Genomic DNA, 27,744 nt, shown 5'->3' with positions numbered 1-27,744 from the left:
ATCTTGAAAATTGTTGCTCCCCTTCTTCTTTTTTGGTTGTTTCGGCAGCAAGGTAAATCCATTCCCTGTCACTCCATCTTGGCTGAAAGTAGAAGTCTCCCGTTTACTCTTTCAATTAGATTTTAGTTTTCTTCACATAGGTCCTATACCTTCTCATTAAATTTGTGTCTAAATATATTCCAGTTTTTGTATAACATTTGTCCTGAAATTGAACCATGCATTGGTCATAAATGTATTCATAGGTGAGTAACAGAAAGATGAGAGTTAGGCATCTAGGGTTGATGCACCTGCTCAGCAATGCCAACAGGGACCAAAGCACTGTTCCATCCTCAACACATTGATTGTTGTCCTCATGCTTCTTACTTCACGGCACAAGATGGCTGCTACAACACCAGGCTTCACGTATGTGATCCAAGCAGGAAGAAGGAAGGGGAAAGCAAGGAGCAGTAACTCCCTTATCAGGAAAGCGAAAGATTTCTCAGAATAAATTGTCTTATTAGCCAGAACTGTAACATTTGACTACTTGTAACAATAAGTCAGTCTGGAGAAGTAAATGTTTAGCCAGAAGTTTTACCACAAATTCACCCCAAAAGATGAGAGTTCTGGTTGGTTATGATGAAAATTGACACTAGACAAGCAACTATCAGCTCTCCAAGCTACTCCTGCATTCTTAAAATAAATCTTGCTGGCTCATAGTGAATTATTCTTTTAAATACATTGCCAGAATCTATTAGACAATGTTTTGACTTTTTTAAGGCTATCGTAATACTCAGGATTAAAGACTTGAACTGTGGGTAATGGAAATGGGAAAAGAAATATGTTCAATGTATTTTCAGAGGTAGCATCAAGACCCTGTGACCAGAGCTGATTAACTGCACATAAAAATGCTGGAAGAAACAAAATAAGCAGAAATATAAAGTACTACTTAAATTTAAAATGGGAATAATCACCAGTGGTATTAAATATTCATTAAACACTAAAGCTGAAATATTTGTGAAATTTTCTCTAGAGTTTCAGATTTTTCTTAATTTGGAATGTCCTAATTGGGTACTTAGCATTTTTATCAGCACACAGAAAAAATATACCATTCACTCTTGACTTTTATTAAAATAAAGCTATTGTTGTGACAGCAGTGTTGTGGTCTTTTTTTTTTTTAACAAATTTTTATCTTTCAGATATATACTGAAGTATTTATAGATGAAATTATACATTTAGTACTTGCTTCAAAATAACATGAGTTAGAGGGGAAAATGGGTAGAAATAAAGATGAAACAATTGGCGTAAGTTGAGATAACTGAAGATGGGTATTCGGTATATGGGACTTGAATTACTCTGTCCTCTTCTGAATATGTTTGGAATTTCTTATAATAGAAAAACTTTTAATGTTTGTGGAATGGAAGCAGATATGTGTATGTCTGTGTATATATGAATGTATAAATACAAATATTTGTTTTAAATGATACACTGTTCAGTGGGGATTCCATTCCACAGGACATTTACTTTTTAAAAAGGGAACTGTTACACAGTATTCATGGGAGGACAGTTGTACTATTTCCTGAACTTGGCCCTAAACAGCCATGGGGAGGGTCTGCACCAACCCTCTAGTAGCCACTACCACCTTTCTCCTCACTGTCCTTAGCTTTGGAGTCTAAACTCCAAATGGTTCCTGAGTCCAGCTCTAGATTTTATCAAATTCATAACAGCATTCAAAGTAACAATGACTGCATTTACATATGCTGCAAGCATTCTTAAACCCAAAATGCTTCAAAGATTAAAGTCATACACATTTAAAAATACATAGAAAAATAATATAATTAGAATTTATACAAAGTAGATTTTTACAAAACAAGTACAAGAGATACATCTTATATCCAAGCACAAAAATGTGGAAATATACATGGAAGTATATGCTTAAGAAAAAACATTTATTTTTAAATGCTGAATGGGAAGGCAGAGACCGAGTTCTGGTTTACTGGTATAACTCTGAAGAGAACTTATATTGGCTAGCAGAAATTTTCATTCCATTCTCAAGCTTCTAAAAGCAGTTCCTGAAAGGATTAGACAGCTGTTCCTCTTTCCAAATTCTGTTTAATTTCAGCTGTGTATTTCCCATAGAATCTTTCAGCCTTCTTGTTGAATTTGGCATTCCTTTCATTGATGTAGTCAATATCTGCATCATCATTATAGGGACGTCTCCGGCTATATTTGTCTCGTTTTTCAATTCTGAGAGAGGGAAATAATTTACAAAATACAAAATTGCCTTCTTTTTGAATCTTAATAAAACACAGCCAAATGGTTAGGAATAGAATTAACACTTAAACCAGCACTTTGTGGCGGGGTTAGAGGTGTAGGAGAGAAGCCCAGTTTTCATCAAGATCAAGCTGAAACTGTCAATTAACAGCACAACCCTGGGTATGAACCATGAAATTCAGTAAATACAAATTCATCTTAAAATGCTTCTAAAAGCAGCACTGTTAGGAACTGGACATATGAAGTATCACTTAAAATGATTACAATAGTAATTATATTAATAATAACCACAGCTCATATGAACAGAGTATACAGTATGTACTAAATACTATTCTTAATACTTAAGTATATTCACTCCTGTAATATAAATTCATTTTGCTCTGCCTAATCAGTATCAAGAAACACCCTTACCAGGGGGAGGGTATATAGCTCAGTGGTAGAGCACATGCTTAGCATGCATGAGGTCCTGGGTTCAATTCCCAGTACCTCCATTAAATAAATAAATTAATAAATCTAGTTACCAACCCCTCCAACCCCCAAAAAAGAAAGAAACACCCCTACCAGTATTAAGAAACACAAATATAACAAAGGTAAATTTACTACAACATTTGTGTTTCTTCAAATCAAAGAGTGGAATGGTAGTTAAAGTAAAAATAAGAATAATTTCTTAAAGAATAACTTTTTAATTAATTTTCAATTATTTGACAACTCAATTCCATCAATATCTTGCATCTTCATCCAAATCATATGTTCTCAACCCATCCTAGTTGTCTGTTCCCAAAACCACCCTAGATGCTAGGTCAGAAATGAGCAAATATGGTATCTGTCTTCTCAATTCATTCTAAGCACATTATGTCCATTTTGTCATTAAACATCTAAAATTTCAGGCTGCTGCAGAGTACTCACTGTTTTTCCAGATCTACGACCATCCTATCGATTTCCTCTGTGGAAGGCACATGTGTTCCATGAAGAAGACTGTTGGACGTTGGGAAAAACTCTTCTCCACTGAAAAGACAGCAATGTGGACTTAGAGGAACACTGCAAGTGCTCCACATTTTCAAATTTCAAACTAAACTACCATTCATGATGAGAAATACAATACCTACATATCTTTACTGCAGGACCCTACCTTACTTTAAAGACAGAAAATATAGAATTTGAAGGGACAGAAGAAATCACCTACTCCAACACCTCCGTTTTACAGATGTAAGAGCCAAGGAGCAGAGCTTTGCTAAAGGACTTGCTTCTAGGCTCAGCTTATTTCTCCTTCCACTAAAGCAGGCCAGCAAACTCCAGCATCTATTTTTGTGAACAGTTTAACCAGGACACAGCCCACCCATCTATGTCTCCTCTACGGCTGCCTTCACATCACAAGGGCAGAATGGAGTAGTTGTGACAAACCATACAGCCCACAAAGCCTAAAACGTTCACTATCTGGTCCTTTTCAGCAGAAGTTCTCCCATCCTAGCACTAAAGCGTTTTGTCTCCTAAAATATCTGAGTGACTGTGATAATCTGGGCATTAAATCCTCAACACCCCGTCTTAGAATGCCCCTAGAGAGATAACCAGGAGTCAGCTTAACAGCTGTGGATGAGCAATAAATAGTATCGTCAAGACCAAAAAACCATCCCTAGACAACTGTTGATAACCCAAGTTTGGATTTATGTACATATGTGTATATACACACACAAGTACCTCAATATCACTTCAGGATGGGAAAAGGACTTGCATTAATCCTGTCAACTTACTGTTTTTCTCTCAGTCTCTCGTACGTTTCCATGTCAGGTTTGATCTGCCTGGTCAGCCGATGATACTGGCGAAGCTGGGCGGCAGCATAATCTAAAAATAAAATGAGAATCAGAAATGACATATTTCCTTATTTGGTCACACTACTCGGAGAAAAATCAAATTTGTAGTAGTAATACATGCACAAGACACTAATCTAAGGATAGCCTCTATCCTGAGGATGCTCATTATACAGGCTTTAATTTTACCACACAGAAAGGATCCAGCGGACTCAAGTACAGCCATTTTCACTTCTGCTCTGTGAGACATCTTTGTATTTTTCTTGGGAGTAAGCTTCTTAAGAGAATATTCCATTATGGGGCATGTCTTTTCTTAAAACCAGAAACATTCAAGGCGATGTTTATCTAACAGGACCATTCAATAAAGTAAAGGTGAGTTTTACCTGAAAATCCCAGATCCGGGTTTTTCTTCCTCTTTTTCCTCTCCCATCTTTCTGCATCTTCTGCACTGATCTCCAGCAACTTTACTTTCTCATAGTCTTCCCCCCTTGCTGCACATTCCTAAAAAGAAAGGAAAAAAAGCTAGGGCCTGCCTTTAAGACAAGCAATTATTTGATCTATTTTAAATGAAGACTGAATAAAGATATCAAGCAATAGGGGGAAAGGTATAGCTCAGTGGTAGAGTGTATGCTCAGTATGCACGAGGTCCTGGGTTCAATCTCTGGTACCTCCACTAAAAATAATACATAAATAGACCTAATTACCTCTACCCTCTCCAAAATGAAGATAAATAAAATAAAAATAAATTTTTAAAAAAGATATCAAGCAATATTTTAGAATTATTAATAGTTGAAGGAAACTTGGTAATCTGCTATGGTTCATAACAAGAGAGTGCATCGATCTAAAAAAATAATACTCAATATTTATCAGGTGTCAGACCTTTTTTAAAATGTTTTATATGCACTGACTTATTTCACAATTAACTCAAATGATTATATTATAGTCCCCATTTTACAGATGAGAAAATATAGGCATAGAGAGGTTAAATTACTTGCCCAAAGTGTTGCAGCTGGTAAAAAGCATTTTCTACTCTCTCAACACAACAGAATGATTGAATAAAACAGGAAGATAGCAGACTAGTTTCTAACCTTTTTCTTTTCTTCTTCCTGTAGTTCCCATTCCAAACGAGCTTTTTTGGCTTCCCAATTAGCAGGTAACTTAAGTCTTTTATCTTCTTCAACAACTTCCTGGTGATTTAATTTACGAGCTTCATTCTAAAACCATAAACACAATAAGGTTGTCTGCTGAAACATGAAAACAAATCCAAACAAATCTTTCCTTCTTTGAGGAAAGTCAGGTAAGACACACTAACAGAGGGACTTCATTTAACTCTAAAAGTAAGAGAACCATCAAAGGATTTTAAGAACGGGAACAGCCTAATTAGGTCTGTATTTGTAAACAGTCAAGAAATGTGTTGGGCTGCACTGGTTTGCTGTTCCAGACACCTAGGGGTTAAGGTCAGTTCTGTCTCTGTTTAGCTCTATGGTCTCTGTGAGCAAGTCCCTTAAGGTTGGATGGAACAAGATCTCACAAAGTGGAAAAGGCATACTACAGCGGCACTTAGGTAGACTTTAGATAGAATGAAATAATATTACATTAGATTATGAGAAAGATATTCTACTTCCAATCCTCTTTTAATCCTAATTCAAGGAAGAAGCCTCAATTTGGGGCTGGGGGGCTTTCATACCTATCTTAATGTCCCTAACCTTTCCCAAGTACCCCCTCCTCTTCAGATTTTAATACTTTACATTGTGGCAAATGAAAGGGATTTTCCATTATAATTACTGTATGAAGAGTCTGTTTTAAAATAAATTTAACTGCATAAAACAAAATGAGTATGTCATCTTAAGAACAATGTAAATTAGATGTTTCCTTGGTCACAGGTTGGTGGCAGTTAGTCCAGGAAGACATGTCTCCAACATATTCAACCCCATGTTCTTTACACAGTCCTTCCAAGTAAATATTTAACTGTGCTTAATTGTTTATTAAATTTTTCTGGGTAAAGAGAGAGACTCCTTTCAACAACTCTTGGCTCTGGCAACACCCTCCAACTGAAGACACCAAAAACATATGCAAACAAACTTGTGTATGTTGCACTGAAGGAAACAGTAAACCATGGGGAACTGTAGGCATTTCAGTGAGAAGGTATTAGGAAGGGCTAATATCTGATACAAATATGATTTGAGCTTGTTGCAGGTGACTGCAGGGAAAGATTCAAGGAAGTGCGGTTGTGCTCCAGATCAGGCACTATCAGAAAGCCAGGGCATTCTATGATTGGGTATCTTCAGTTTTTATGCAGGAGGCAGGATTAATGGAGTGAAGACTAGTGCTTGTACTTGTCACTGGTGTTAACAGAAGAGGGTTCTGTGTGGTCATTTCTGTGGTTTGAATAGTCCTGTTTTTGTCACACTCTGATAGTCAGAATGATGTTGGTGATTTTGTGAAACCATGGCCAAGCTGTCAGGCCATTCTGAGTTGAAACAGTCAAGAGCTGCCTTTTCATTTCACAGCTCCAACTGTAGCCAGTTGCTTGCTGGACTTTTATCTCTGATATGAATTCTCTTTCTTTGCATTTGTCCCTTCTGCTTAGATATTTCCTCCTCCAACTTCTTTATTTGCCTGATAACATCTTATTCATCTTTCAAACAGTTCAAGTGTCACCACTTTTATGAGGCACTCCCTGGAGCCCCCCAAACTGTACCAATCTCTCCTCCTCTGCACTCCCAAGGCACTTTGTTCCTAATTCAAGCATGGCATTAACCACAATATAATTTCTGGCTAAAAGCTGTCTCCTTTACTTAAGAAGAGGCCTTATCTTAATCATCTGGTTCCCCACCAACTAGCTGAACCACTGACCCTATAGACCTTCCCAGATTTGCTGACTATGTTTGAATGAAAAGGCAACCAGCTTTTTTTTTTTTTTAACATGGGACAGGTTTCTTCCAGTCTCGAGCTCTATATATTTCCCTAGGTAAAATAAAGAATTTAGGAGAATCACACAGCAGGGAGACCGTTAGCAGTAACAGAGAACCCCAAACTTAGCCCAGCTAAGTTAAAACAGATGCGTGTGGGAGGAGGGCTGGAAAGAGCACGTCTACTTCCAAAAGTGACTACAATGTGCTGCCAGGTTGAGAACCCAGGGACAGAACTTTCATCTTGCTCGGCGGCTCTGTCACACGCGCTGGTGCAGCTTCCTCGTCCCTCTACAAATGCGTACGGGCCTGGCCAGCTGACAGGTCTCAGCCGGCCTCTGGGGCTACTCACCCGCTTCAGGTGCAGCTCCCGGAATTTGCGCAGCCTCTGTTCGCGCTTCTGGGCGGCCAGCTCCTCGGCCTCCACAGCAGGCTGCAGTTCCTCCGCGCCGTCCACCGGCACCTAATGCGAGGAAGACAGGCTGGAGGCGGGGCCGGTTTGGCTGCTCCCCGGAAGGCCCAGGCGGATTCCCCGCGGCTCTCGACAGTCTGGGCTGGGCCCTCACTGCCCACACCGACCCCACACCGTCTGCGCCTTTCTGGCCCGGCACCCAAGCATCTCCTTCACCTCTCACCCTTAATCACTCCAGAGCCCTCCCCTACACAAACCTCTGGGTAGAAACGGAGGCACTTACCTCCTCAGCTAGAGCCGCAGCCGCCATCACAACCTTTCCTTTCCTGCTTCCGGCAACAACACAGGGCACTTCCGCCGACCTTTGTACCGCCCCGTAGATATAAGCCGATGACCTATTCTAAGCCCCGCCCCTTCCTGGCAGTCTTAGGAACTTGGGACCAATCCCTGCCCCGTTTAGCAGTGAATCGATTTCGATTGGGCAGAGCCTTGCGCAGCCGCAGAGGCAAGGGCGGGGCGGAGAGAGAAGAGCCTGGAACCTCTCGGGAGCCGGTAGGCTGGTAGGAATCGTAGAACCAGGACCCTAATGGCGAGTCATCTTCACTGTGCGCTGCACCTTTGAGCGGAAAGTGCTTTCCTTTCAGTCCTTAGCCTTAGTGTCACCTTTTTCGAGACAGGTCTCCCCGACTACGTTGTCTCGCGTAGGCTCTTAGTAATGTCATACGGCACCATTTTCATTCTCTTGAATAGTGCAAGGTTTTTCTCCTCTTAATATGCTCTTTCCTCCAACAACGTTGTAAACTGCAGGGGAGCAGGGCCCGTCCCATCTTGTTCATTCTTCCGTATCCAGCAGGGAAACTGAGCCAGAATTAGTAACCGTGCTGAAGTTGTTAATAGTTCAGCTGAATTATTAATGCAGTAAGGTACTGGATAAAAGAAGAATATATGAAAATAACTTTTTTCATCACTAAAACCATTAGTTAGATGTGGAAATGAAAGTGTAATCCCCAAAATGAAAAGATACCTAGGTGTAAGATTTCAATGGTAACATTAAGAAAAGTACGAAATAATTTTAAGCACAAAAAATTAAATTTGAATAAATGATGAAGGATTTTCTGGTTGGAAGACAATATAAAAATGGCATGTCACAAATAGTGTCTCAAAGGAGTATAAATGTAATGTTAGTCCCATCAGAATCTCTGTGGGTTATTGTTTTTGTTTTTTGGACCTGGAGAATACTTTGAAAAAAATCTGAAAGTTTGACAACACACTATGGTGAACCTGTGAAGAAATACGAATTCATACATTGATGGTAGGACTGAAAACTGATACAACCTTTAGGGAGGGCAATTTGGCAATATCTGTAAAAATTCCAAACACATTTACTCTTTGACCCAGCAATCTGGGAATATATCCTACAGGTACAGTTGCACAGGTATAAAATAACTTCTGTACAAGGTGGTTCATTTCAGTTGTGGGTTTTGTTTTGTTTTGTTTTGTTTTTGTCTTTTTGTAAAAGCCAAAAATTGGAAACAACTCAAATGTCTGTCAATAGAGGATTGGTTAAATATATTATGGTATTCAGTGAACACTCTGAAGCTATAAAAATGGGGGATCTCTGTGTATACTAATTTGGGAAGATCTGCAAAATATACTAAGTGAAAAATGCAAGGAGCAGAACTGTGTATGTAGTTATAGTATGCTACCTTTAGGGAACAATGGGTAGGGTTAGGGTTACTAAGAGTATTTTTTTGTTCTGCAAGAAGCTTAAGTAAGCAATAATCTGGGGGTGGGTTATTGTAGAGACATATAATATTTTGAACCATATTAATATATTTCCAATTCCAAAATTAAAAGTTAATATTAAAAGTTCCTATAAAAAGAGTCAAGAGTATTTTGGGGGAAAAAAAATGAGAAGGGACTTGTCTTACTTGGAATTAAAACTTAATAAAACACTTGCACAGAAAATGACACATAAATGGAAGAGAAGAGAAAGTTCACAAGTGGATTGAGTGGGAAAGTGACGCTTCTTAGAATAAAATAGAATAAATGGTGTTTGCATAACTGGCTGCAATCTGGACAAAACAATATTAGATTCCTATCTCAGAGAAGAGGGGGAAATAATAATCATTGACTGTCAGGACATGAAAATTAAAATAACTCTATGTGGCTTTATCCCTCTCAAATTGGCAAAAAATAAAAAGACCAATAAAATCAAATAATAGAGGAGATTTCAGAAACCTGCACTTCTAAGCATTGCTGATAGGAATGGGAATTGCTACCTTTAAGAAAAGTCAATCAACAATATCTATCAAAATTATAATTACATGAACCCTTTAAGTAGACCAACTTTTAGAATCTATCAGAAATAAAAGTACTGGTACGAACGCACTGGTATACAAGGGCATTTGTTACAGCAAAAATCTCAAAACTGAGCTGCGTGTAATATGAACTGTGAGGAAGCCAGGACCCAACCTGGGTCGCCACTTCTGCATGTGTGCCAGGCCCCAGGATCCTCCCTCTGACCCCTCCTCCTGGTGCAACTTCTCCCTCTGGAGCAGGCCCTGCTGAACTAACCCAGGCTGAGGGATACCTGGCATGATGAACCTGGTACATGATCTGAGGCCGGCTTCCTCCTAAGTTGCCTCCTCCTTCTTCTCCTCCTTGACCATCCTCAAGGACACTTCTCTTTCCTCTTCTTCTTCTTCCTCCAAACCTCCTTTCCCCTCTCTTCTTCCTGCCTAGCTCCTCCTCATTGGTGAGCTTCTTGTGCCTTAATGCTGTGACACAGTCCCCAACCCCACTTCCCGCCTTCCTATCAGAAGTACACAGGAACCAGTTGCCCCAGAAAGCTGTGATTTTAAACCCCTTCCTTCCTTGCTGGAAGTATGTGTCTGTGCCTAAATAAAGCCCAGGTCTTTGTTTTAGTGCACCCACCCCCCAAAAATCTCAAAACTGTAACAGACTTCAGAATCCATTAAATTCCCTTATATTGAGGAAGATTTTAAAGTATGTCTTGAGGAAGTGATCTCATATCTTTGGTGTAATTGAGTCCCCAGTGTAAAGCTACGAGGGAAGAAATGGAAGGAAAAGGGGAGTTAAGTAGATTCATGGGGCTCTGTTTGCTGAGCTCACAGATATTCTGAGGTAGCACCGATAATTTTTTTCCATTCAGCTTTTTAATATTTATTGAACAGCAAGCTACTAGGTACCAGATTCTGTGATGGGGCCAAGTGGCATACAGAAGTGGTCAGGGGGGAGTTGCCTCACAGATCTTAGACTTGTCTAGGAAAGCAAATGGACATTGGGGAAGGGAAATGCTTGTAAGCTGCTTCTTTTATGGTTTTACAAGTCCTGTCATTCTTTTCTCCATTCCTATAAGTAAAATTGAACTGTATATTGCCAATTTGCTTATAATGCAAATTAAGAAAATTCCCAATACCTGGCCTTAAAAAGTGCAAATCCTCATGACTAACTAAAGGAATCTCTAAAAGAGATAAAGAGAAAGTAGCATAGAAGGGAGAGATAATATTCTGTGTGGTAAAAAAAAAAAACTGCTCAACAAATCTGATTTTGTAAGATAATGTATTAAGAACATTCCCAGGGATGTCTATCTTGTTTTCCTGTGCAACATGGAGATTTGTGTGACTCTTCAAAACTCTGTGGAACTGTATAATTTATCTATGACAGCAGGACAAGTCACCTCAAAGCTTGATACATTGATACAACAACTACTATTTTATTATCTCTCACAGTTCTAGACTGGGCTCAGCTAGGTGGTTCTCACTTGGGGGTCTCCTATGTGGTTGTAGTCAGATTAGGGGCTGGGGCTGGAAGCATTTCGGAGGCTTCCTCACTCAAATGTCTGGTGGCTGATGTTAGTTGTCTGCCAGAACATCTGCATGTGGCTTCTCCATTTGGCCTGGGCTTCCTCAAAGAATGGTAGTTGGAGTCTAAGAACAAAAATTCTTTAAGAACCAGGTAGAATCTGTTCACCCTTTATGATCTAGCCTCAGAAGTTACATAATGTCACTTCCTTCAAGTCACAGATTCAAGGATTATGGACATAGACCCTACCTCTCCATGGGAGGAGTGTCAATATCACACTGTAAGCATAGCACATAATTTAGAAGATCTTCTACCATCTTGGAAGGTTCAGTTGGCCACACAGCTTGTTCTGTTCTTCATTAATATAAATGTATGTAAATATAACTTGAACAAAGTGCACTTATAAGACTTCAAAAAAATTAAATTCTTGCCATGTTCCATGAAAACAATTGTGTTAGATATTTTGTTTGCCCTCTTTAGAACTACTCTCCACCAGTCTCTGCTCTGCTCTTTTCCCATGAGAGCTGGCCTGTATGACTGTATCAATAAGCTTTCTTTCTTATTACTTTCTACTCATTGGGTCCTGCCAGTGAGTTGCACCTACAGAAGATCAGAAGTCCAGAAGAAATGAGGTCAGGATAATTTATTCCCTGGCTGGATTATGGGTTGGCTGCATTTCTTAGTCACAGCTCTGACTGAAGACCTATCCTATTCTTCCTTTGCTTCTTTAGGATTAGGGGTACCAATGGCTTTCCCTTGTTGCTAGCCCTGGAATGCTTTATTCTCTTGTTGGTTTCTCTTAATCCAATCTAAAACTTTGTAAACAATCCCTTTATTAAAATCTCAATTACTTGGTTTGAGTATGTAGAACTCTGACTGATAGTATTTTCAAACCCTGTAATTCTGATAAGTGATCTTTCTGAAAATAATTGACATTTCTATATTTCTAAAGAATATAAATGTAAGACTGCTTTGTCAGATCATCCATAATACTGACAAAATAAAAGCCTATGACTGCTAGATTTGCTGCTTTCATAGTTAAGAAACTTGTCTCATTTAAATTAACTGCACTAGATAAGCAATTCTGCATTGATTTAATTACATTTGTGTAAGCACCGCAAAGAAGGAAGTATGAAGAGCTATAAGAGGGGAAACTGACCCTTTGTGTGGTGAAGGTTAGGTCTTTCCTGAAGAAAGACATTTAAGAAAACTCAGGCAGGAAGACACATCTAACCCCAACTGGAAAATTGGTCATTTGCCATGGGCCAGGCACTGGTCACAGATGCTTCACATATATTATCTAGTTTGTCCTCAAACTACTCTGTGACATGGGTATTGCCTTATTATCTATTTTTCATAGATAATGAACTCGATAATAGGAGAGTTAAATAACTGAGAGTGGTTATACAGTTCATTATTGAATGAATGGACAAATATGTGAAGAGTGGGATTCTATGCAGAATTTTGAGGAGAAAGTCAAAGCCTCAAGTTAATCCAAGAAGCCTCTCTGCATCATGGAGATGCATGAGGAAGAGATCCCAAATACTGCAAGTCAACTTGTTCTTTGCTTCCTCCATTCAACAGTATGAAATTAATGCATCTTTGTACCAGGCACGTTTGGAGGCGCAGGGAATGAGTTGTGAACAAGATAGAAATAGATCCTGTTCTCTTAAAGCTTACGTTGTACTTAGTGGGGAGGCAATAAACTGCTGTGCAAAGATTAAAATAGGTTGATGTGATGGTGACCGTGGCCCTACTTTGGATTGTATAATCAGAGATCTGAATTAAAAGGTTTTGGTCACTTGATGGGCACAACCTGTGCTTTGGGTTACTTTCTCACACATTTGATGGTGGTTCCTCCCTTTTATCCCTCCTCTTCTCACTCTGCATTCCGGTCCCAACACCGAATTCGGACACACAGACCCCAGCCTCTCCGGTTTCGCCACTACCGCCCAGGTGTTTCCACTCAAAGCGCCTGCCGTACAAGCCTGACCAATTAAATACAGCCCAGGGCTTCGAGGGGCGGGGAGTGGTTCCTCAGCTCCTGGGGAAGCAGAAAGGGGCGAGGTTTTGTCCTGAAACCTGTGGCTCCTGGCGGCCGGAAGTGAGCCAGAAAGTCGGAAAAATTAAGTCACTTCTTGTCGCCAGAAGTCTGGGGGGAAAGCTAAAGCAGAGAAGGTGGGTGGCTGGCCTTGCCCAGCGGTTGGGGAGATAGAGGCGTTTGCGGTCAGACTTAGAGGCGATGCGAGGGAGGAAGGGAGAGGGACGCAGACACTGTGGGGTCGGGGTCGGCTGTGAGGGTCTAGCCTGGCCTGTCGGGACTCACATGGAATCCGCCTGGGCTTCCAGGGAACAGCCAAGTAGGCCCTGCTTCCAGCCTGCCCTCCTCGCCGCAGGGGCCAGTGGGCGGGGCCGCGGAGCTGGCCGCCCAGAAGCGCGAACAGAGGCTGCGCAAATTCCGGGAGCTTCACCTGAAGCCGGTGAGTAGCCCTGGGGGTCACCTGAGACCTGTCAGCTGGCCAGGCCTGTGCGCGTTTGTGAAGGAAGGGACGAGGAAACTGCTCCAGCGCGTGTGACAGACCCTCAGAGCAAGATGAAAGTTCTGCCCCAGGGTTCTCAACCTGGGAGCACATTGGAGTCACTATGAGAACTTTTAAAGACTACACATGCTTAGGCCTTACGTCCAGAGCATATGATTTGATCAGTTTCTGGACCCAGACATTGGTATTTTTTTTAAGCAACCTCTCACCGCACCCTCCTCTCAGTTCACGTGATTCTGTCAAATCTTTCTTTTTATGAATGAGGACACTGCGGACCAGAAATGTAAAGTAACTTGTCTGTTGTCACACAGCAAGTTGGCTTCACTCATTCCGCCAGAAACGTCCCCTCCCCCTCAGTGGCCTCTAGTCTATCACAGCCAACCAGATGGTGTGGATACAGCGGTAAATACGGTAAGGCTTCTGCCTGGTGGTGGAGGTAGATCCATAACCAGTCATTACTCCACAGCTTGATAAATGCCATGTTAGAGGGAGGAACAAAGTGCCTCCGAGTGCAGTGAAGAAAAACACTACTAAAGTACAACTAAGCTGAGTAGGATACTATCAAACAAGTAAAGGAGTTGGGACCAGAGGTATCCAAATAGTAGGAACAAGGGCAAAGGAATAGTCCCCATTAGGGTACGAGGCCAGCAGGCAGCTGAGTGCAACTGGAGACAAGGGTATGTGTGAGGAGGGTAGTTATCTTTATTTGCGCAGAAAAACTCAGTCTAAAAACTAGTGGAACGTACATACTTAATTCACTTGAACTATTGTAAGAGAATAGGAGGCCAGATGATACGTGAAGAAGCAATGATACAATTCAAACATCCCTCCTTTGCCGTCTTTAATGAATCACTGGATCACAGGCAATGGCTGTGAACATCACAGAAAAGGAGAAAATCTGGAGATTATGTATCTCCTGTTAGATGTAACACTAGCTTCGTATAATCAGACTTCCCCAAAATCTAACCTGAATTGGATGAAGCCACTAGATCTAATGACCAATTTATAGGAAATACAGGAGATCAAAGGAATATGTTATAAGACATTATACAGAGGCAACTAGCAAAAGCCGCTTTGGGAAACAATAGGACATTCAACCCACTCATTTTCACACTCCCCAAAAAAGCAATGGATAAAGATGATGGAGAAGGAAACTATAGATTAAATAAACCTTAAGAGATATACATACATACTGATTAATCACAATGTATGGGACTTGTCTCAATTCCAATTCAAACAAACTGTAAAAATAACACTTATGAGACCATCAGGAAAATGTGAACACTGACGATATTTGATATTAAGGAATTATTTGGGGAGCATGCTGATGGTATTGTGGTTAAAGAGATATTAAAATACTTAATATGTAGAGGAAACAACAGCTAGAAATCAGGAAATTTGGGTTCTTGGCCTGACTCTGCCATCAATTCTGTGACCTAAAACTTTCTGAACTTTATAGACAATAGGGGAATTAGTTTGGAGTCCTTTTCATACCACCTTCATGGTTTGTAAGTGTGACCACCTGTCCACTTGTTCAGTGTTCTTTAAATTACTATTTAAATTTATTTAATATTACTATTTCAAATGGGAATTTTTAATTTTAATCTCTTTTTAATCTGTAGGTTCTCTTTCCATTTTTGGGGGGGTTTGTTTTTGCTTTTTGAGGTTTTTTTGTTTTGTTTTGTGGGCTTGTTTTGGGTTAGCAGGAGTGGGGTGGGGGTGGGAGGCTGGGAGTTTGTTTTGTTGGGTTAAAAAAAACAGGTTATTTTGTCTGTAGTTTCACAGTCAGGATTTGCATTCTGATGCATTCTGGTGGTGCCTCCTACCCTCTGTTTTTAAAGGGAGATTAAACAAGGTGTTAAGATAGGTATTTTTAGAGGTGTTAAACTGTTAGTTGCTGAAACTTTGTCTTCAACCCAATCTGAATTAGAGGAATGAAAATGGAATCACTTTTTCAGTACGTGACTCAGAGTATTCAGTAGTATCTAAAATCCCCTCAAGTACCTCTGTACAGTAGAACTCATACTTCAGGAAACCCTGTTTCAGTCCAATCCTAAGAGACTTGCTTACATCACACAGCCAAGGAATAGTCAAATCAATATATTTCTCAGGCCTCCTTACTCCCAAATTATTGCTCTTTCCATCTTTACCACGTGGTTCCTCAAAGGCAGTGAAAGAATACTTTGAGGTATAGGTATGAATATTTACCTCATCTCGTCCCCCTACGTGAAATATCTCCAGCACACACACACACAGTGTAGCTCCCTTCCTTCCAGGATAAGACCCATAAGTCTATTTTGGATGGTCTACAATAGAAGAAGACAGATAACATGTTTGGATTTGTTTCCATACTTCTGCTGATAAACTTTATGTGTCCTGGTGGTAGAATGAAGCTCAAAAATTAAATCACTAGGAAGTTGTGAAGGAAGATAAAAGACTTAAACTACCTGCAAACTGGGAAGCTAAAAAAGCTCGTTTGGAATGGAAGGAAAGAAAAAAGTAAGTACACTTCTGCCTTCTTCACAAGCTGTGGATCAGATATTATATTGTGTTCTGTGAGGCAGTATATGGCATGGTAGTTCAGCATTAAGCATTCTGGCTCTGGTTTCCTTGATCTGTACCTTAGAGAGTTGTGAGAAAAAAGTATATAAAACATTTACAACAGTGCACATTATTAGAGCCACATAAACAATGGATTTTAGGGTAAAAAGCTACAGTAACAAAAGCTTCAACAGTACTAAACAGTAAAACTCATGAGTCTGTCATGTATCAGTTCCCTGTTGAGCAGCCCAAGTTACCTGTCCTGATCCATCTGTGAGGGAGGTTGAGAAATGGGCAGCCATGAGCCCAGAAAGGAGGGGAGAAAGGATTTTGATGGACACCTAATGTGTCCCACACAGGTATTTTTGGTGTCATTGTTACAGATGTATTATTTCTTACAGATAATAGCAAATGCCACAATTTTCTTTGAAAATTGGTCAACTTACTGTCTTGATGGCAGTCTTTAGGACTTTGAGTTGAAAGGAATCAAGAAATTATATAAGGCAGTAAAGCTAATGTTCTTTTCCCTCTTTTTAGGAATGTGCAGCAAGGTGGGAAGACTGAGAAAGTGAAATTGCTGGAGATCAGTGCAGAAGATGCAGAAAGATGGGAGAAGAAAAAGGAAGAAAAACCAGATCTGGGTTTTTCAGGTAAAACTAACCTTTACTTTATTGGATGGACCTGTTAATGGCCCACTTAACAAGTCTAATAATGCCCCAACACTGAAAACAATCTGGGTTCTCAGTTTTTTAGATTACGCTGCTGCCCAGTTAACGCCGGTATCATAGGTTAACCAAGCAGATCAAACCTGACATGGAAACATATGAAAGACTGAGAAAAACAGTAAGTTGATGTGATTGAAAAGTATACATTTTGTATGTTAGTGGAAGGCCTTGAATTTAAGAGAGCTTATCTGGAGCTTTTCTTCCTGGCCTTGGGTCCTGGCTCCACCACTTACTAGCTGTGTCACACAATTTTTCTGTTTCCTCATGTGTATACAGGGAATAATAGTGCTTACCTTATAGGGTTATGATAAAGAGTAAATGAATTCATACAGTAAACTTCGTCAGTGCTTAGCACATAGTAAGCACTGTGTTATGTTTTACCTGTTTATTATCATGATTACTGTTGTTCTAACTCCTTCCACAGGTAAAAGACACTGTAATACTTTCTAACTTTATCACGTACAGTAAAACATGTAAACTGCACTCCTTACCTAATTATGTAAGACAGGTCATTTGCTAAAGATCAAGACTATTTTAAAAGTGGTCATGTAGTATAGTGGAGAGAGCTGTAAATTGTGCTGAGCACAGCATGTTATTCAAGCCCTCCTTCTGTATGAACTTGGTTAGGTTAAGTCCACTCACCTGTGGTCCTCAGCTGACTCATTCGGGCTCTGGAGTAGATATTTCTTAAATATCTTTTTTCAAATCTGAATTGTTTCTTTGAAATCAAATATGATCCCAAAGTTTCCATTTCTGACCACTAAACAGTGTCCAGTTCTGAAGATATAGGATCTTTTTTTCTTTTTTGTTTTACTCACCACTTGCCTCTTTTTCAGTGGAGAGTAGTTCTACCCAACATCTAACAGTCTTCTTCATAGACCACATGTGCGTTCCACGGAGGAAATTGATAGGATGGTCACAGATTTGGAAAAGCAGTATTACAAGTCCAACCTAAAGTTTCAATACTAATTTCACGTTTAATAACAAAATTAATGTTATGGTCTTAAAGTGTAGCAAGTGGATAGAAATTAAGGAACATCTTGAGTTATTGCTTTGAGGAATGGTCCCATTCCAACATCTATTTGTGTTTGAAGGGGTAATTATTAGGCAGAACCTACAGAGTATGTATAAAAATGCTCTCAACATAGTATAATGTATCACTGCCCTTATATTTCAGTATGAACTTGGGTAATTTCCCAAACTGCAGACCAGACCATCTGATGGTACTGTTAACTTATAAAATTAAATTCAGGAATGCTCATTGAACATATTTCATTGCAGGATGCTTTTCTAAAGGTATTGTTATCAATCTTAACTATTAAGAACAAAAAAGCAGCTTTGAATTTTGTGTATTTGTTTACATTACAGAATTGAAAAACGAGACAAATATAGCCGGAGACATCCTTATAATGATGATGCAGATATTGACTACATTAATGAAAGGAATGCCAAATTCAACAAGAAGGCAGAAAGATTCTATGGGAAATACACAGCTGAAATTAAACAGAATTTGGAAAGAGGAACAGCTGTCTAATCTCCTTTAGGAACTGTTTTGACTGCCAAATTGTACCAGTAAACTAGGACTCATTCCTTTTATAACTTGTAGTAAAGTGTTCTACAAATGTCTGTGTATTTTCATACTTATATATTTATTACTCAGTTTTTGAAGAAAAATTTGTCTTGTATTTCTTTGTTTAAAGTGTGTGCTTAACATGTGCACTCTGCTAGGCTTAAAATTCTTAGATACAAAGACAAGTCATCGTCATGCTGAAGTTTGTCATTTATTTGACTTGACCTAGAGTTGAACTTGGGAGCTTCAGAGATGGGATGCTAAATTGGTAGTAATTATTCTTGTAAGCTGTGGTAGGTAGTGAAAGGAAAGCAATGACAGTGGCTACCGGAAGTTCACTCTAGCCCCTCTCCCCAGGATATGGTCACAACTAACAGGTGCTCACTTGTCCCATGTTCTACCCCATGGCCCAGGTGCATTTATGGGGCAAACATAGGGAGGGTAGGAGACTGATTTTCCAAAGGCATTTTATAAATACGCCAGCCTTCAAAAAGCAAATATCCCTTGGAAGAAAGTAAGTTAAAACATTTGGTAAAAATATTATTAGGACATGTGGTCTTAGTAGTAGTTATGGGAAATAGAGGATAGAAAACTGGTAGTCAGGAGTATTACATGAAAGTGAATATTAGTTGTGCCATGTTATGTGAATAAAAATGACTAGGATTGAGGTCAGTAAGTAGGTTGGGCACGAGTAGGAAGCTCTGATTTAGCTAATGATGGGCTTATAAAGATGGTAATATTAGTGCTATTAATAAAGGTATGTTCAATGTATTGTGAATAGGTAAATTTTAACACTATGGTACATTCATACAATTATACAAGACAGATCTATACTAACATGAAAAGATGCGCTCAACTATATATAGGGAGGTTTGTACAGGCATAGAAAAAATCCAGGAGGTATATCATACTATTTATAGTGAGTGATTACCCCTGGGGAATGGGAACAGAGGCGATATAATTTTACTTATTTTTTAAAATAATATGATACAAATAACCATACTGCCTTATCTTATCCTAGGAATAATCTGCCATAGTTTTTTGTTCCCCAGTATTTTCGAAGAAACATTTAATACCTTTGTACTAAGGGAAAAGGAGAGGAGGGAAAAATTACTAAGGGTAGGTTTCATAGACATCACTGCCTGGGTTTAAAGGACAAATAGGATTTCTCCAGAGGAGAAAAGCACTCCCAACAGACAACCAAATAAGCAGATGTCAGTATAATTTGAAGACTACTCTGATGGTGACTGGGTGGATGGTAAAAGCCACAAATTCAAACAGGCAATACTGTAATAAGCTCAGTATAGGAAAGGTTCATTTTGTAGAGCTGAGGCAAGTATTGGAAACTGGAGCTTAGAAAATTGATAATTTTCAGTTAGCAGATGGTAGTTAAAAGGCAGAGTGAAGGAAATTGTCAAAATAGCTTGTAAAGAAAGGCCAAGGACAGAATCCCAACAGTGGGCAAAGGACAAAGAGCCCCTGTAGACAATGGGAGAGATCAAAGAAAGGCATGTAAATCTCTGCGTGAATGACAGAAAAAATTGAGAAAGGACTCCACAAAAGAAATAGTGAAAAGGGAGCACTCATAGAAACGTTTCATTTTACTAAGTAAGCTTAGTAAGTGCTTCAGCAAAGACAACTAAAGGACAGCATGCTGTGGTGCATTAGTCCAGTAAGCATGGCTTCTCTACAAGAAAAGCGAAGTATTACAGACCTGAACCTACTGTCTAGGGCTGTGATTTCCAAAATGGTAGCCACTCACCTCATATGCCTAGTGATCACTTGAAATGTTGCTAAGGCAAACTGAGTTGTGCTTTTAAGTGTAAAATACACTGAATCACACCACCTACCAAAAAAACCCCCACAAAAAAACCCACTTTCTTAAATGTTGAAATGATATTTTTAAATATACTGGGGTAACTTAAATTCACCTCTTTTTACCTTTTTCAATGTGGCTCTTCTATTGGACAACAATGAATTTAGTCTCTTGGTGTAATTTCCCACTGCCACTACCAGCTTGCTGTAATTGTCCACAGATTATATGACATGGTATCACACCTGGGCAACTACATGCCACTTACATGACAGCCCATCTGGGAACATCCACAGTTAACCTGTGTTACAAAGCCTAGGAGAGACTGAACACAATAGTCCAGGCCAGGCACAAACAACAAGGTCAAGTTAAACAAGGACTGATAGGACTCCATAGGGTAATTATGAAAAAAAGCATTCTTTTCAGGAGACTAGGTAGTAAAGAGAAAATGAGCCAAAAAAGAAATGAAAGGAATATAGGGAAGTCTCCAACCAAAGGAAAAGATCACTGTAGCAGTGAATTTCAGAAATGGCACACAGCCACAGCAACTAGCTAAACCTCTTAAAGGAAAAGGTTTGAAGAGGTTACATGACTTGTCCACTTAGCTGTTAAGGGCTGCATTTGAACACAGGTCACAATCAAAGCAAGTGCTTTTCTGTTACCAGCTAAGTGAGCGTGAAAATGATCCTAGCATTGTCAGTTCACTCCAAGTCCCCCTTATAAGGAAATCCTTGAGTTCTGCAACTTTGCTAAGGATACCAACAAATGATACTAACAAGGGTGTTCATGTTTTTTTTAAGTTTTAAAAATACTGAGGGTGTCCGCTTTTTTAAAAGTTACAAATGCTGATGTCCTCTTGGACTCTGCTGTAACTGTATCAGTCTACCAATAGTCTCAGGTCTCCTTAGAATAAAATGCATCTGCTATGTAAACTTTGTTACCTTTCAAAGCATGTTACCCACCCCCAAGAATTTTGAGAAAGACATTTTACCCAGAATAGCAACTCTTTCTCCTAGGAAATTCCCCTTGTACAAATCATGTGCCACTGGCTTGAGGGATGAAAATGTGACCAAGGCTATGTAAGTGATAGAGATAGGAATTACACATCCAGGAGTGTATAATATATATCCAAGTCTTCGTACATTTTTCCACGGGGTCAAATTTTAGAAAATTGTATTGGATAGAGCTCTCTATGACAAAAATCTATTATCTGCACTTCCCAGTAAGTGGTTACTTAAAGCTCAGTTCATCAGTCCTACCACTTCTCAAGTGGTCAACAGCCACATGTAGCTAATGGCTGTCTTAAAGGAAAATGCAGGTGAAATACTGGACAGTACACATCTTTTATACTATAGTACATCCCACTTGAGGACCTTTACCATCTTTTTTAAAGTCTACTTCTACTCAAGAATTAGGATTTAAGCCTGCCCATCTATTCATCTAATTTCTGGGTGTCTGTCTTATTTGTTGTTTTGCCTCTAATATGCTCATCCTATCCTCTAATTTGTTATCCTTGCCTATTAGAAGCCTACTTTATTGTTTTCTAAATTTCTGTTCTGAATCTGCTCAAGATTGTGGCAAGAGTCAAGAGAGAAGGAAAGAAAAACAATCAATAGTAAGCGCCCTCCCCCAACTTTAAAATAAAACCTCATGCATGTTTTTGGTCTACCAGAAATTTTTTTCCTTCTAGCAAGACATGTTTTACTGCTAAAGCCTAGCACATATGCACAATAAATTCATTAAGCTGGCTCCTTCGTTTAACTCAAAACATTGATCTTTTAAGTCAAGTAACACTTGCAGAAACAATCTAAGTGGCTTAAATCTAATATTGGTATCCACTAGTATATATTAATAGGCAAATACTACTACAAAAGTCTCTAATTAGCTATTATTTAGACCAACTGTCCAGATCTTTCAGTTAAAGATAACATCCATTTTTAAATTTTCATGTGCTTTAGCTAAGGTTCTTCCCAGCTACAGCAGCATTAAAGAATTTCAAATTAATGAATTTCGTATTTAGAATACTTATTAAAGCATTATGAAAAAATGCAACTAAAACCTCAGATTTTATAGCTCATTGAGGTATTCTGTTTCAGCCTAACTTTCCTGCCCTTAAGCTCAATTCTTCCAGCACAACAGTATGGCAGGATTCCCAAATTTTAATAAGAATCTACATCAATGGAGAATATTGTTATGATTTAGTTTCTAATTGAGGTCGGGGGGAGAGACTTGAGATTCAGCATTTCTCACAAACTCCCGGGTTAAGGTCAGTGAGAGTGTAAGGTCCCCCATGCTCAGTCTGTGAATGTGGAACTAACTGATTTAGCAAGGCTTTTAGAGATACAGCCTTATTCTTCCCATTAAAGACCCATTATGTAAAATATACACAATTAACTGAGACTAAAATAATAAAAACACAATTTATTAAAATATATACAAGATAAAGAGTTCAATTACTGTGTTTATCTTAAAAATTTCATTTCTATATAACCAATCCATATTATATAAAATATTTACAAGTATATTTACAAGGATCCCACCTGTGCGTAACCTCTGGTCCATTTGTCCTATCTCCTGTCTGCAAGAGAAATCTAGAATGTTAATATTTAAATATTAAGTATTTACATCGTCGTGTCATCATTTGTCATTGCGACAATTACCACTAAATGGTGCACAGGAATGGAATAATGCTAGAAACACAAATTTGCAATAAAGTGCATTTCAGGTAACCTTAGCCATTGGTTTTCTTTTTTTCAGACGGGTATCCACAGTCCATATGGACTTTTCTTCTTATCTATCTTTGGGGACCCTGAAGAGGTCTCTTCAGCAGTAGCTTTAGCTGACTTCTGAAGCATTGGCTTTGCTACAGAATTCTGTAAAGAGAACAAATTCTTAAGTCAGCTTCCCAAACACATATATTATACATAAAAAACGTGCTTTTACAAGATACATTAAATAATTCCATTTAAGATTATAACTTAAATATTTCAGCAATTGAAAAGTTTTAAGAGCAATATTTAAAAGACAAAATATTCAAACTGATAATGTGGGTATTAGATGGAATTATATCAGTCACTTCTAAGAGCCACACAAAAAGATACTAAAAAATTTAAGTAGCTTAGTAGGCCTCAAATTATCATCATAAAGACAAAAACTGTAAGTCAACAAAAATAAAAGCTCACATGACAGAAATATGTTCTATGTCCAATTTTTGAGTGGTTAATACTTAGATATACTTACATTAGAGCTAAAAGCTATGCTTTTTTGCTGGGAAGACTTTCCACTGGGATTTTTAGTTTCATCTTCTGTTAACTTTTCCGACAGCTAGACAGGTAAGAAAAAATATGTATTTTAAAAAGCTATACCCTTGGTTTACAGTACTGTATAAAAAGCAGCCCAAAAATGTATTATAAATTTAGTTGGAGAGATCTAACCAAATAATTAACAGCCTAAAATAAACATGGTACTCTGTTGAGTTTTCCCCATAACAAAGGTGCTTGAATGATAGGCTTAAAACACTCTTCCCCATAAAGCAGTATTGTATCTCCTGATGCAAATTCAATAACTTTGAAAGTAGTCGTACCAGAAAATACCTAGTTTCAAAGAACTAAGGCATTTGTCAGTCTAGTTGGGAACCTGATCATCCGAAAAAGCAACTCAACTAAGATCTTATTTGTCTATCACTAATACTTAGGCTCGGTTAAGATAGGAAAGATGGATTATCTCCTCTCATTCAGACTCAGATGTGGGTTTGCCTATCAATTCCTAACTACCTTAAACGTTTAAAGCTATCAATTTTATACTGCAGAATTTCTGGAGAATTGTAATAAACTTATCTGCAAGTGAAGCAGGCCTCTTCTTCTGTAATCTCTCAAAACATCTGGAATATATTGCATATATTATGAAAGGGACACCTATATCAGATGCCCCACCACTAGAAGTACACTTTTGTTTAAAAATTGTCTTCAGTACCTTATTCAAATAGTACCTGTCCCAAATTCTAGCATGCACATGGATCTATCAACAAAAAACTAAGCTTTCAGTGTGTCAACATAAAGTTCAAATTAGTTAAACCTCTGATGCTTTTGCCCATGTATCAATTACCAACAGATTTTCTTCATCAATGTCTGGAGACCACATTCATGATTTCTATAAGACAGAAATAAAGCAGATAAACTATACTGTATGTTGAATACAGAATTTGTGGGAACATAATGCTGCAAATGAAAGCTACATATAAATACTCTGTAAGAACTAGCTAAAACAACTTGGTAACTGCACAGAAATCACCAAAATACTAGCTACAATTATGAAAGTAAATTAGTACTGTGCCAACTGAAAATAAAGTTCATCTGTCTCCCATTTTCATGGGGGAAGATTCTGTCCAGTATTGTCAGATCTGTTATTTTCATTTTAACAAATTATATTTAGCTAGCCTTTCCAGGCAGCAGTCTAGGGCAAATCAAATAAAAATGGCTAATCAGATCTTTCTGGCAGTAGTTTTCTGAAGATTTTGTTTGGATAAACCTAGAATACTTACCTCAGACTTTGCCCGGTTATTCAGTACAGCCGTACCACGGTTTGTTTCTTTAGATACAGAAACAGTTCTAAGACTAGCTGGCAAGTCAAAGTTGGCAGTTCCTAATGTTTTTGCTGCATTGGCTTTTGCTATTTCTAACAGCTCCATTCGATCTACAAAACATAAGAATGTTCATTAATTCTGTAGTATTTCCCCAAAAGACTTAATCACAAAACAAGTTTCTGCTTTTTTAACCCAGCAATATACGGAAGTTTAAATAACATTTCCTGTGACACTTTCAGCAATTGTGGAACATCTGGCTGAATTTATAGGTGTCCACTGCACTAGTTTTACTTTTGCGAAGATTTTTTTCATAATAAAGTTTTTAAAAACTGAAAATAAACGATTTCATATATAAGATGTAACTATTCATGGAAACAGAACTCTCTTTTGCTGAAGAAAATAAGCATCCATAAATAATCTACAATTAAAAGCTTACAATGGGTAAATAAATCACTAACATTTTGAAGACTCCACCAAGAACTTCCCTCCACCCTGAGCCATTTACATGTAACACAGAAACGTGACTCAGTCCCAAGAGGAAAGAATGGCGCCCATCTTAAAACTGGGTGCCAACTGTAGCGTAGTTTTAACCATTAATCTACAGACGTCCTTCCTCTTTCCTCCAAAAGCCTCTCTCTGCGACGGACTGACCTTTTTCACTTAGGCGAAAGGGGGATGGGCTCCGCGACCTGGTCCGGGATCGCCCCCTCCAGCTTCTGCGCTCCTCGGAGTAGAAGGTGCGGCCGAAGCCGTAGTACCGGCGGCTGCGCGCGATAGCGTAGGCCCTCCGGTAATAGGAGCGGCCCCGGGAGCGGGAGCGGCTGCGGGAGCGGCTGCGGGACCGGCAGGACCTCCTGGGGGAGCCGTAGCGCCTCTCCGGGTACCGGCGGCTGCGGGACCGCGAGCGGCTCCGCGAGTAGGATCGGGAATAGCGCCGGTACCTCCTCTGGTAGCGCCTCCGGGAGTGGGACCTCGACCTGCTCCTCCGCCGGGGCGGGCTGCGGCTCCTGGACCACGAGCGGCTCGAGATGCTGGACCGGGACGGAGATCGAGAGCTCTGGGGAGAGCGGCTCCCCGACGCTGAGGACAGGCGGCTGGACGGGCCCGACCGCGACGACGAGGGGGACGCCTTGCGCGGCGAGCCCGGCCACAGGTCGTTGACGTAACTGGACATCTCGGCCGACAGCTTCCGAGCTTCCTTTTCTCCGAGGATCTCTTCCAGGAAACTTGTTTCTAAAAACAAACGAAAGGGGAGGGGAAAAAATGAAGCCCCGGAAGTGAGTCGCGCGGGCTGGCCGTGGGCCCAGAAGGAAACGAGCCTCCCGGCCTCCGGGCAATGGCGCCGCCACCTGCCAGCCCTGAAGCGCCGCCATCGTCCCCGTCCCGTAGGGCCCGCACTGCCCCGGCCACGCACGGGATGAGGTGCCTGCGGGACCCACCCCGTCACCAGAAAACCCACCGCAGGCCGTCGACGCCTCTCTCAACACGGAAAGAAAGGCCCGACAGACGCCTTCCTTTCGAAGCTTAAGACGAAGAAAGGCCTTTCGCTGCCGCTCCCAAAAAGCAAAACCTACACCTCCACCTCCGACGTCCGGACGCGATCTGAGCCGAGCGTCCGAAAACGCGTCGAAAGTACCAGAAGCTGACGCCCTGCGCATGCGCAGGGACGTTAACGCATGGGCGTGGCTCCCCTCTCGTCCAACCGCCGCTCTTCTCTCGCCACCAGGCGACCCACCCTTCGCTTCGCCCAATGGCCTCCAGGATGCGCATACGCGCCTCAGACCGGGTTTGGGGAAGGAAGGGGGAGGATGATGCCGCTCCATCCGGGTATCTGCCTGTGTTTGTTTGGTTTTCTCCGCTGGAACTAAGTGAGGGTGAGGCGGCCCAGCGCGGGTGATAGCGGACTGTAGTACTGCCCGGCCGATGGTGACTGGGTCATTGTGTCCACCCTTTGGGAAGCTGCAGGCTCAGGCTGTGCCTTGCTGGACCCTTCCTGGCCACCTCCTGCTGACCCGTATCTCCTACTGCGGGAGAGGGCGACCGCGGCCGAGCTCGGCCAGGCCGCCGCACAGCGCCCCTCCCCGGACGTCACAGGATGTCTGTCAGTGCAGTATCTTAGAAGGGATTTTTTCACTCCCGTGTTTTGGCTAGGAAAAGTAAGAAAAGCGGAGACAGAATACAAAGACACCCATAACTGACCTTTAATCTAGGGGTTCAGAATGATGTCTGAGATGTCTATTCCAGTGTGCTTAGTGTTAGGGAATAAATACTGGTGACTGTTATTTCCAGAGATTTATAAGTAGGATACATTTCAAACATACTTACTGTTGTTAATAAAGCATGAAAATTGCCTTGAAATAACTTTTGGTTGGATGAACTAAACACTTCTTAAGGAGAGTCTGCCTTCCTATAGGGCTTCTTTGCAAGTCAAGAAGATTTACAAAAGCCACTTTCTTTGGAGGGAGATACAAAATCAGTTATCCTGTATTATATAGGGTGGGCCCAATCTAATCACAGGAGGATTCACCATCCTGTTGCTGCTTCTGAAGTGTTGTGGGGTATCTTATCTACAAGGACTCCAGAGAGGCCTCGAGGAACTAAGGTTGGCTCCCAGCTGACAGCACCAAGAAAACAGCCCTACAACCCCACAGAACTGAGTTCCACCGACACCTGAATGAGCAAGGTGTTGGGGATTCTCCCTTAGCTTAGTCGTCCAAAAAGAACCAGCCCTGCTGACACCTTGACTTTAGCCCAGTGAGACATCTC

At 40.2% G+C, this 27,744-nt stretch overlaps 2 protein-coding genes and 1 long non-coding RNA gene across 10 annotated transcripts; 1 reads left to right on the top strand and 2 right to left on the bottom strand.

The window, feature by feature from the left end:
* Positions 1 to 1,605: 1,605 nt before the first annotated feature.
* SYF2 (SYF2 pre-mRNA splicing factor) lies at positions 1,606 to 7,756 on the bottom strand. The gene is made up of 7 exons (XM_010993698.3): positions 7,663 to 7,756; positions 7,320 to 7,430; positions 5,144 to 5,269; positions 4,439 to 4,556; positions 3,999 to 4,089; positions 3,157 to 3,255; positions 1,606 to 2,223 (listed from the first exon to the last, which is right to left on the bottom strand). The coding sequence occupies exons 1-7, from the start codon at positions 7,687 to 7,689 to the stop codon at positions 2,058 to 2,060; spliced, it is 738 nt and encodes a 245-aa protein (XP_010992000.1). The 5' UTR covers positions 7,690 to 7,756; the 3' UTR covers positions 1,606 to 2,057.
* A 136-nt stretch (positions 7,757 to 7,892) lies between these two features.
* LOC105100661 (uncharacterized) lies at positions 7,893 to 18,742 on the top strand. Of its 4 annotated transcripts, none has more exons than XR_010383923.1 (6): positions 7,893 to 7,931; positions 13,557 to 13,687; positions 16,134 to 16,246; positions 16,826 to 16,938; positions 17,034 to 17,131; positions 18,382 to 18,742. It is a non-coding gene; the product is annotated as an uncharacterized LOC105100661 (long non-coding RNA). The 4 variants fall into 4 exon arrangements; XR_010383924.1 differs by having other exon boundaries at positions 7,898 to 7,939; XR_010383925.1 differs by lacking the exon at positions 7,893 to 7,931 and adding an exon at positions 13,217 to 13,385 and having other exon boundaries at positions 13,604 to 13,687; positions 18,382 to 18,740.
* A 4,060-nt stretch (positions 18,743 to 22,802) lies between these two features.
* On the bottom strand, positions 22,803 to 26,630 carry RSRP1 (arginine and serine rich protein 1). 5 transcript variants are annotated; one of them, XR_004140648.2, is made up of 6 exons: positions 26,438 to 26,630; positions 25,630 to 26,211; positions 24,937 to 25,088; positions 24,501 to 24,545; positions 23,637 to 24,276; positions 23,204 to 23,269 (listed from the first exon to the last, which is right to left on the bottom strand). XR_004140648.2 is itself a non-coding variant. In XM_010993771.3 (5 exons), the coding sequence occupies exons 2-5, from the start codon at positions 26,150 to 26,152 to the stop codon at positions 23,150 to 23,152; spliced, it is 879 nt and encodes a 292-aa protein (XP_010992073.3). In that variant the 5' UTR covers positions 26,153 to 26,211; positions 26,438 to 26,610; the 3' UTR covers positions 22,803 to 23,149. The 5 variants fall into 5 exon arrangements, 1 of the variants encoding a protein (XP_010992073.3); XR_010383920.1 differs by having other exon boundaries at positions 23,251 to 23,269; positions 23,637 to 23,720; XM_010993771.3 differs by lacking the exon at positions 24,501 to 24,545 and having other exon boundaries at positions 22,803 to 23,269; positions 23,637 to 23,720; positions 26,438 to 26,610.
* Positions 26,631 to 27,744: the final 1,114 nt, after the last annotated feature.

This window comes from Camelus dromedarius, chromosome 14 (genome assembly GCF_036321535.1).
Source record: "Camelus dromedarius isolate mCamDro1 chromosome 14, mCamDro1.pat, whole genome shotgun sequence".
Taxonomy (NCBI): Eukaryota; Metazoa; Chordata; class Mammalia; order Artiodactyla; family Camelidae; genus Camelus; species Camelus dromedarius.
This window is presented reverse-complemented; position numbering and strand designations above follow the sequence as displayed.

Coding starts and splice junctions, on each gene's coding strand:
- SYF2 (XM_010993698.3), bottom strand. CDS start 7,689: ATGGCGGCTGCGGCTCTAGCTGAGGAG. Junction 7,431..7,662: donor CTGCGGCTCTAGCTGAGGAG/GTAAGTGCCTCC, acceptor TCCTCGCATTAG/GTGCCGGTGGACGGCGCGGA. Junction 2,224..3,156: donor GTCGTAGATCTGGAAAAACA/GTGAGTACTCTG, acceptor TCCCTCTCTCAG/AATTGAAAAACGAGACAAAT.
- RSRP1 (XM_010993771.3), bottom strand. CDS start 26,152: ATGTCCAGTTACGTCAACGACCTGTGGCCGGGCTCGCCGCGCAAGGCG. Junction 23,721..24,936: donor ATAACCGGGCAAAGTCTGAG/GTAAGTATTCTA, acceptor TTACCTGTCTAG/CTGTCGGAAAAGTTAACAGA. Junction 23,270..23,636: donor GCATAGCTTTTAGCTCTAAT/GTAAGTATATCT, acceptor TTCTCTTTACAG/AATTCTGTAGCAAAGCCAAT.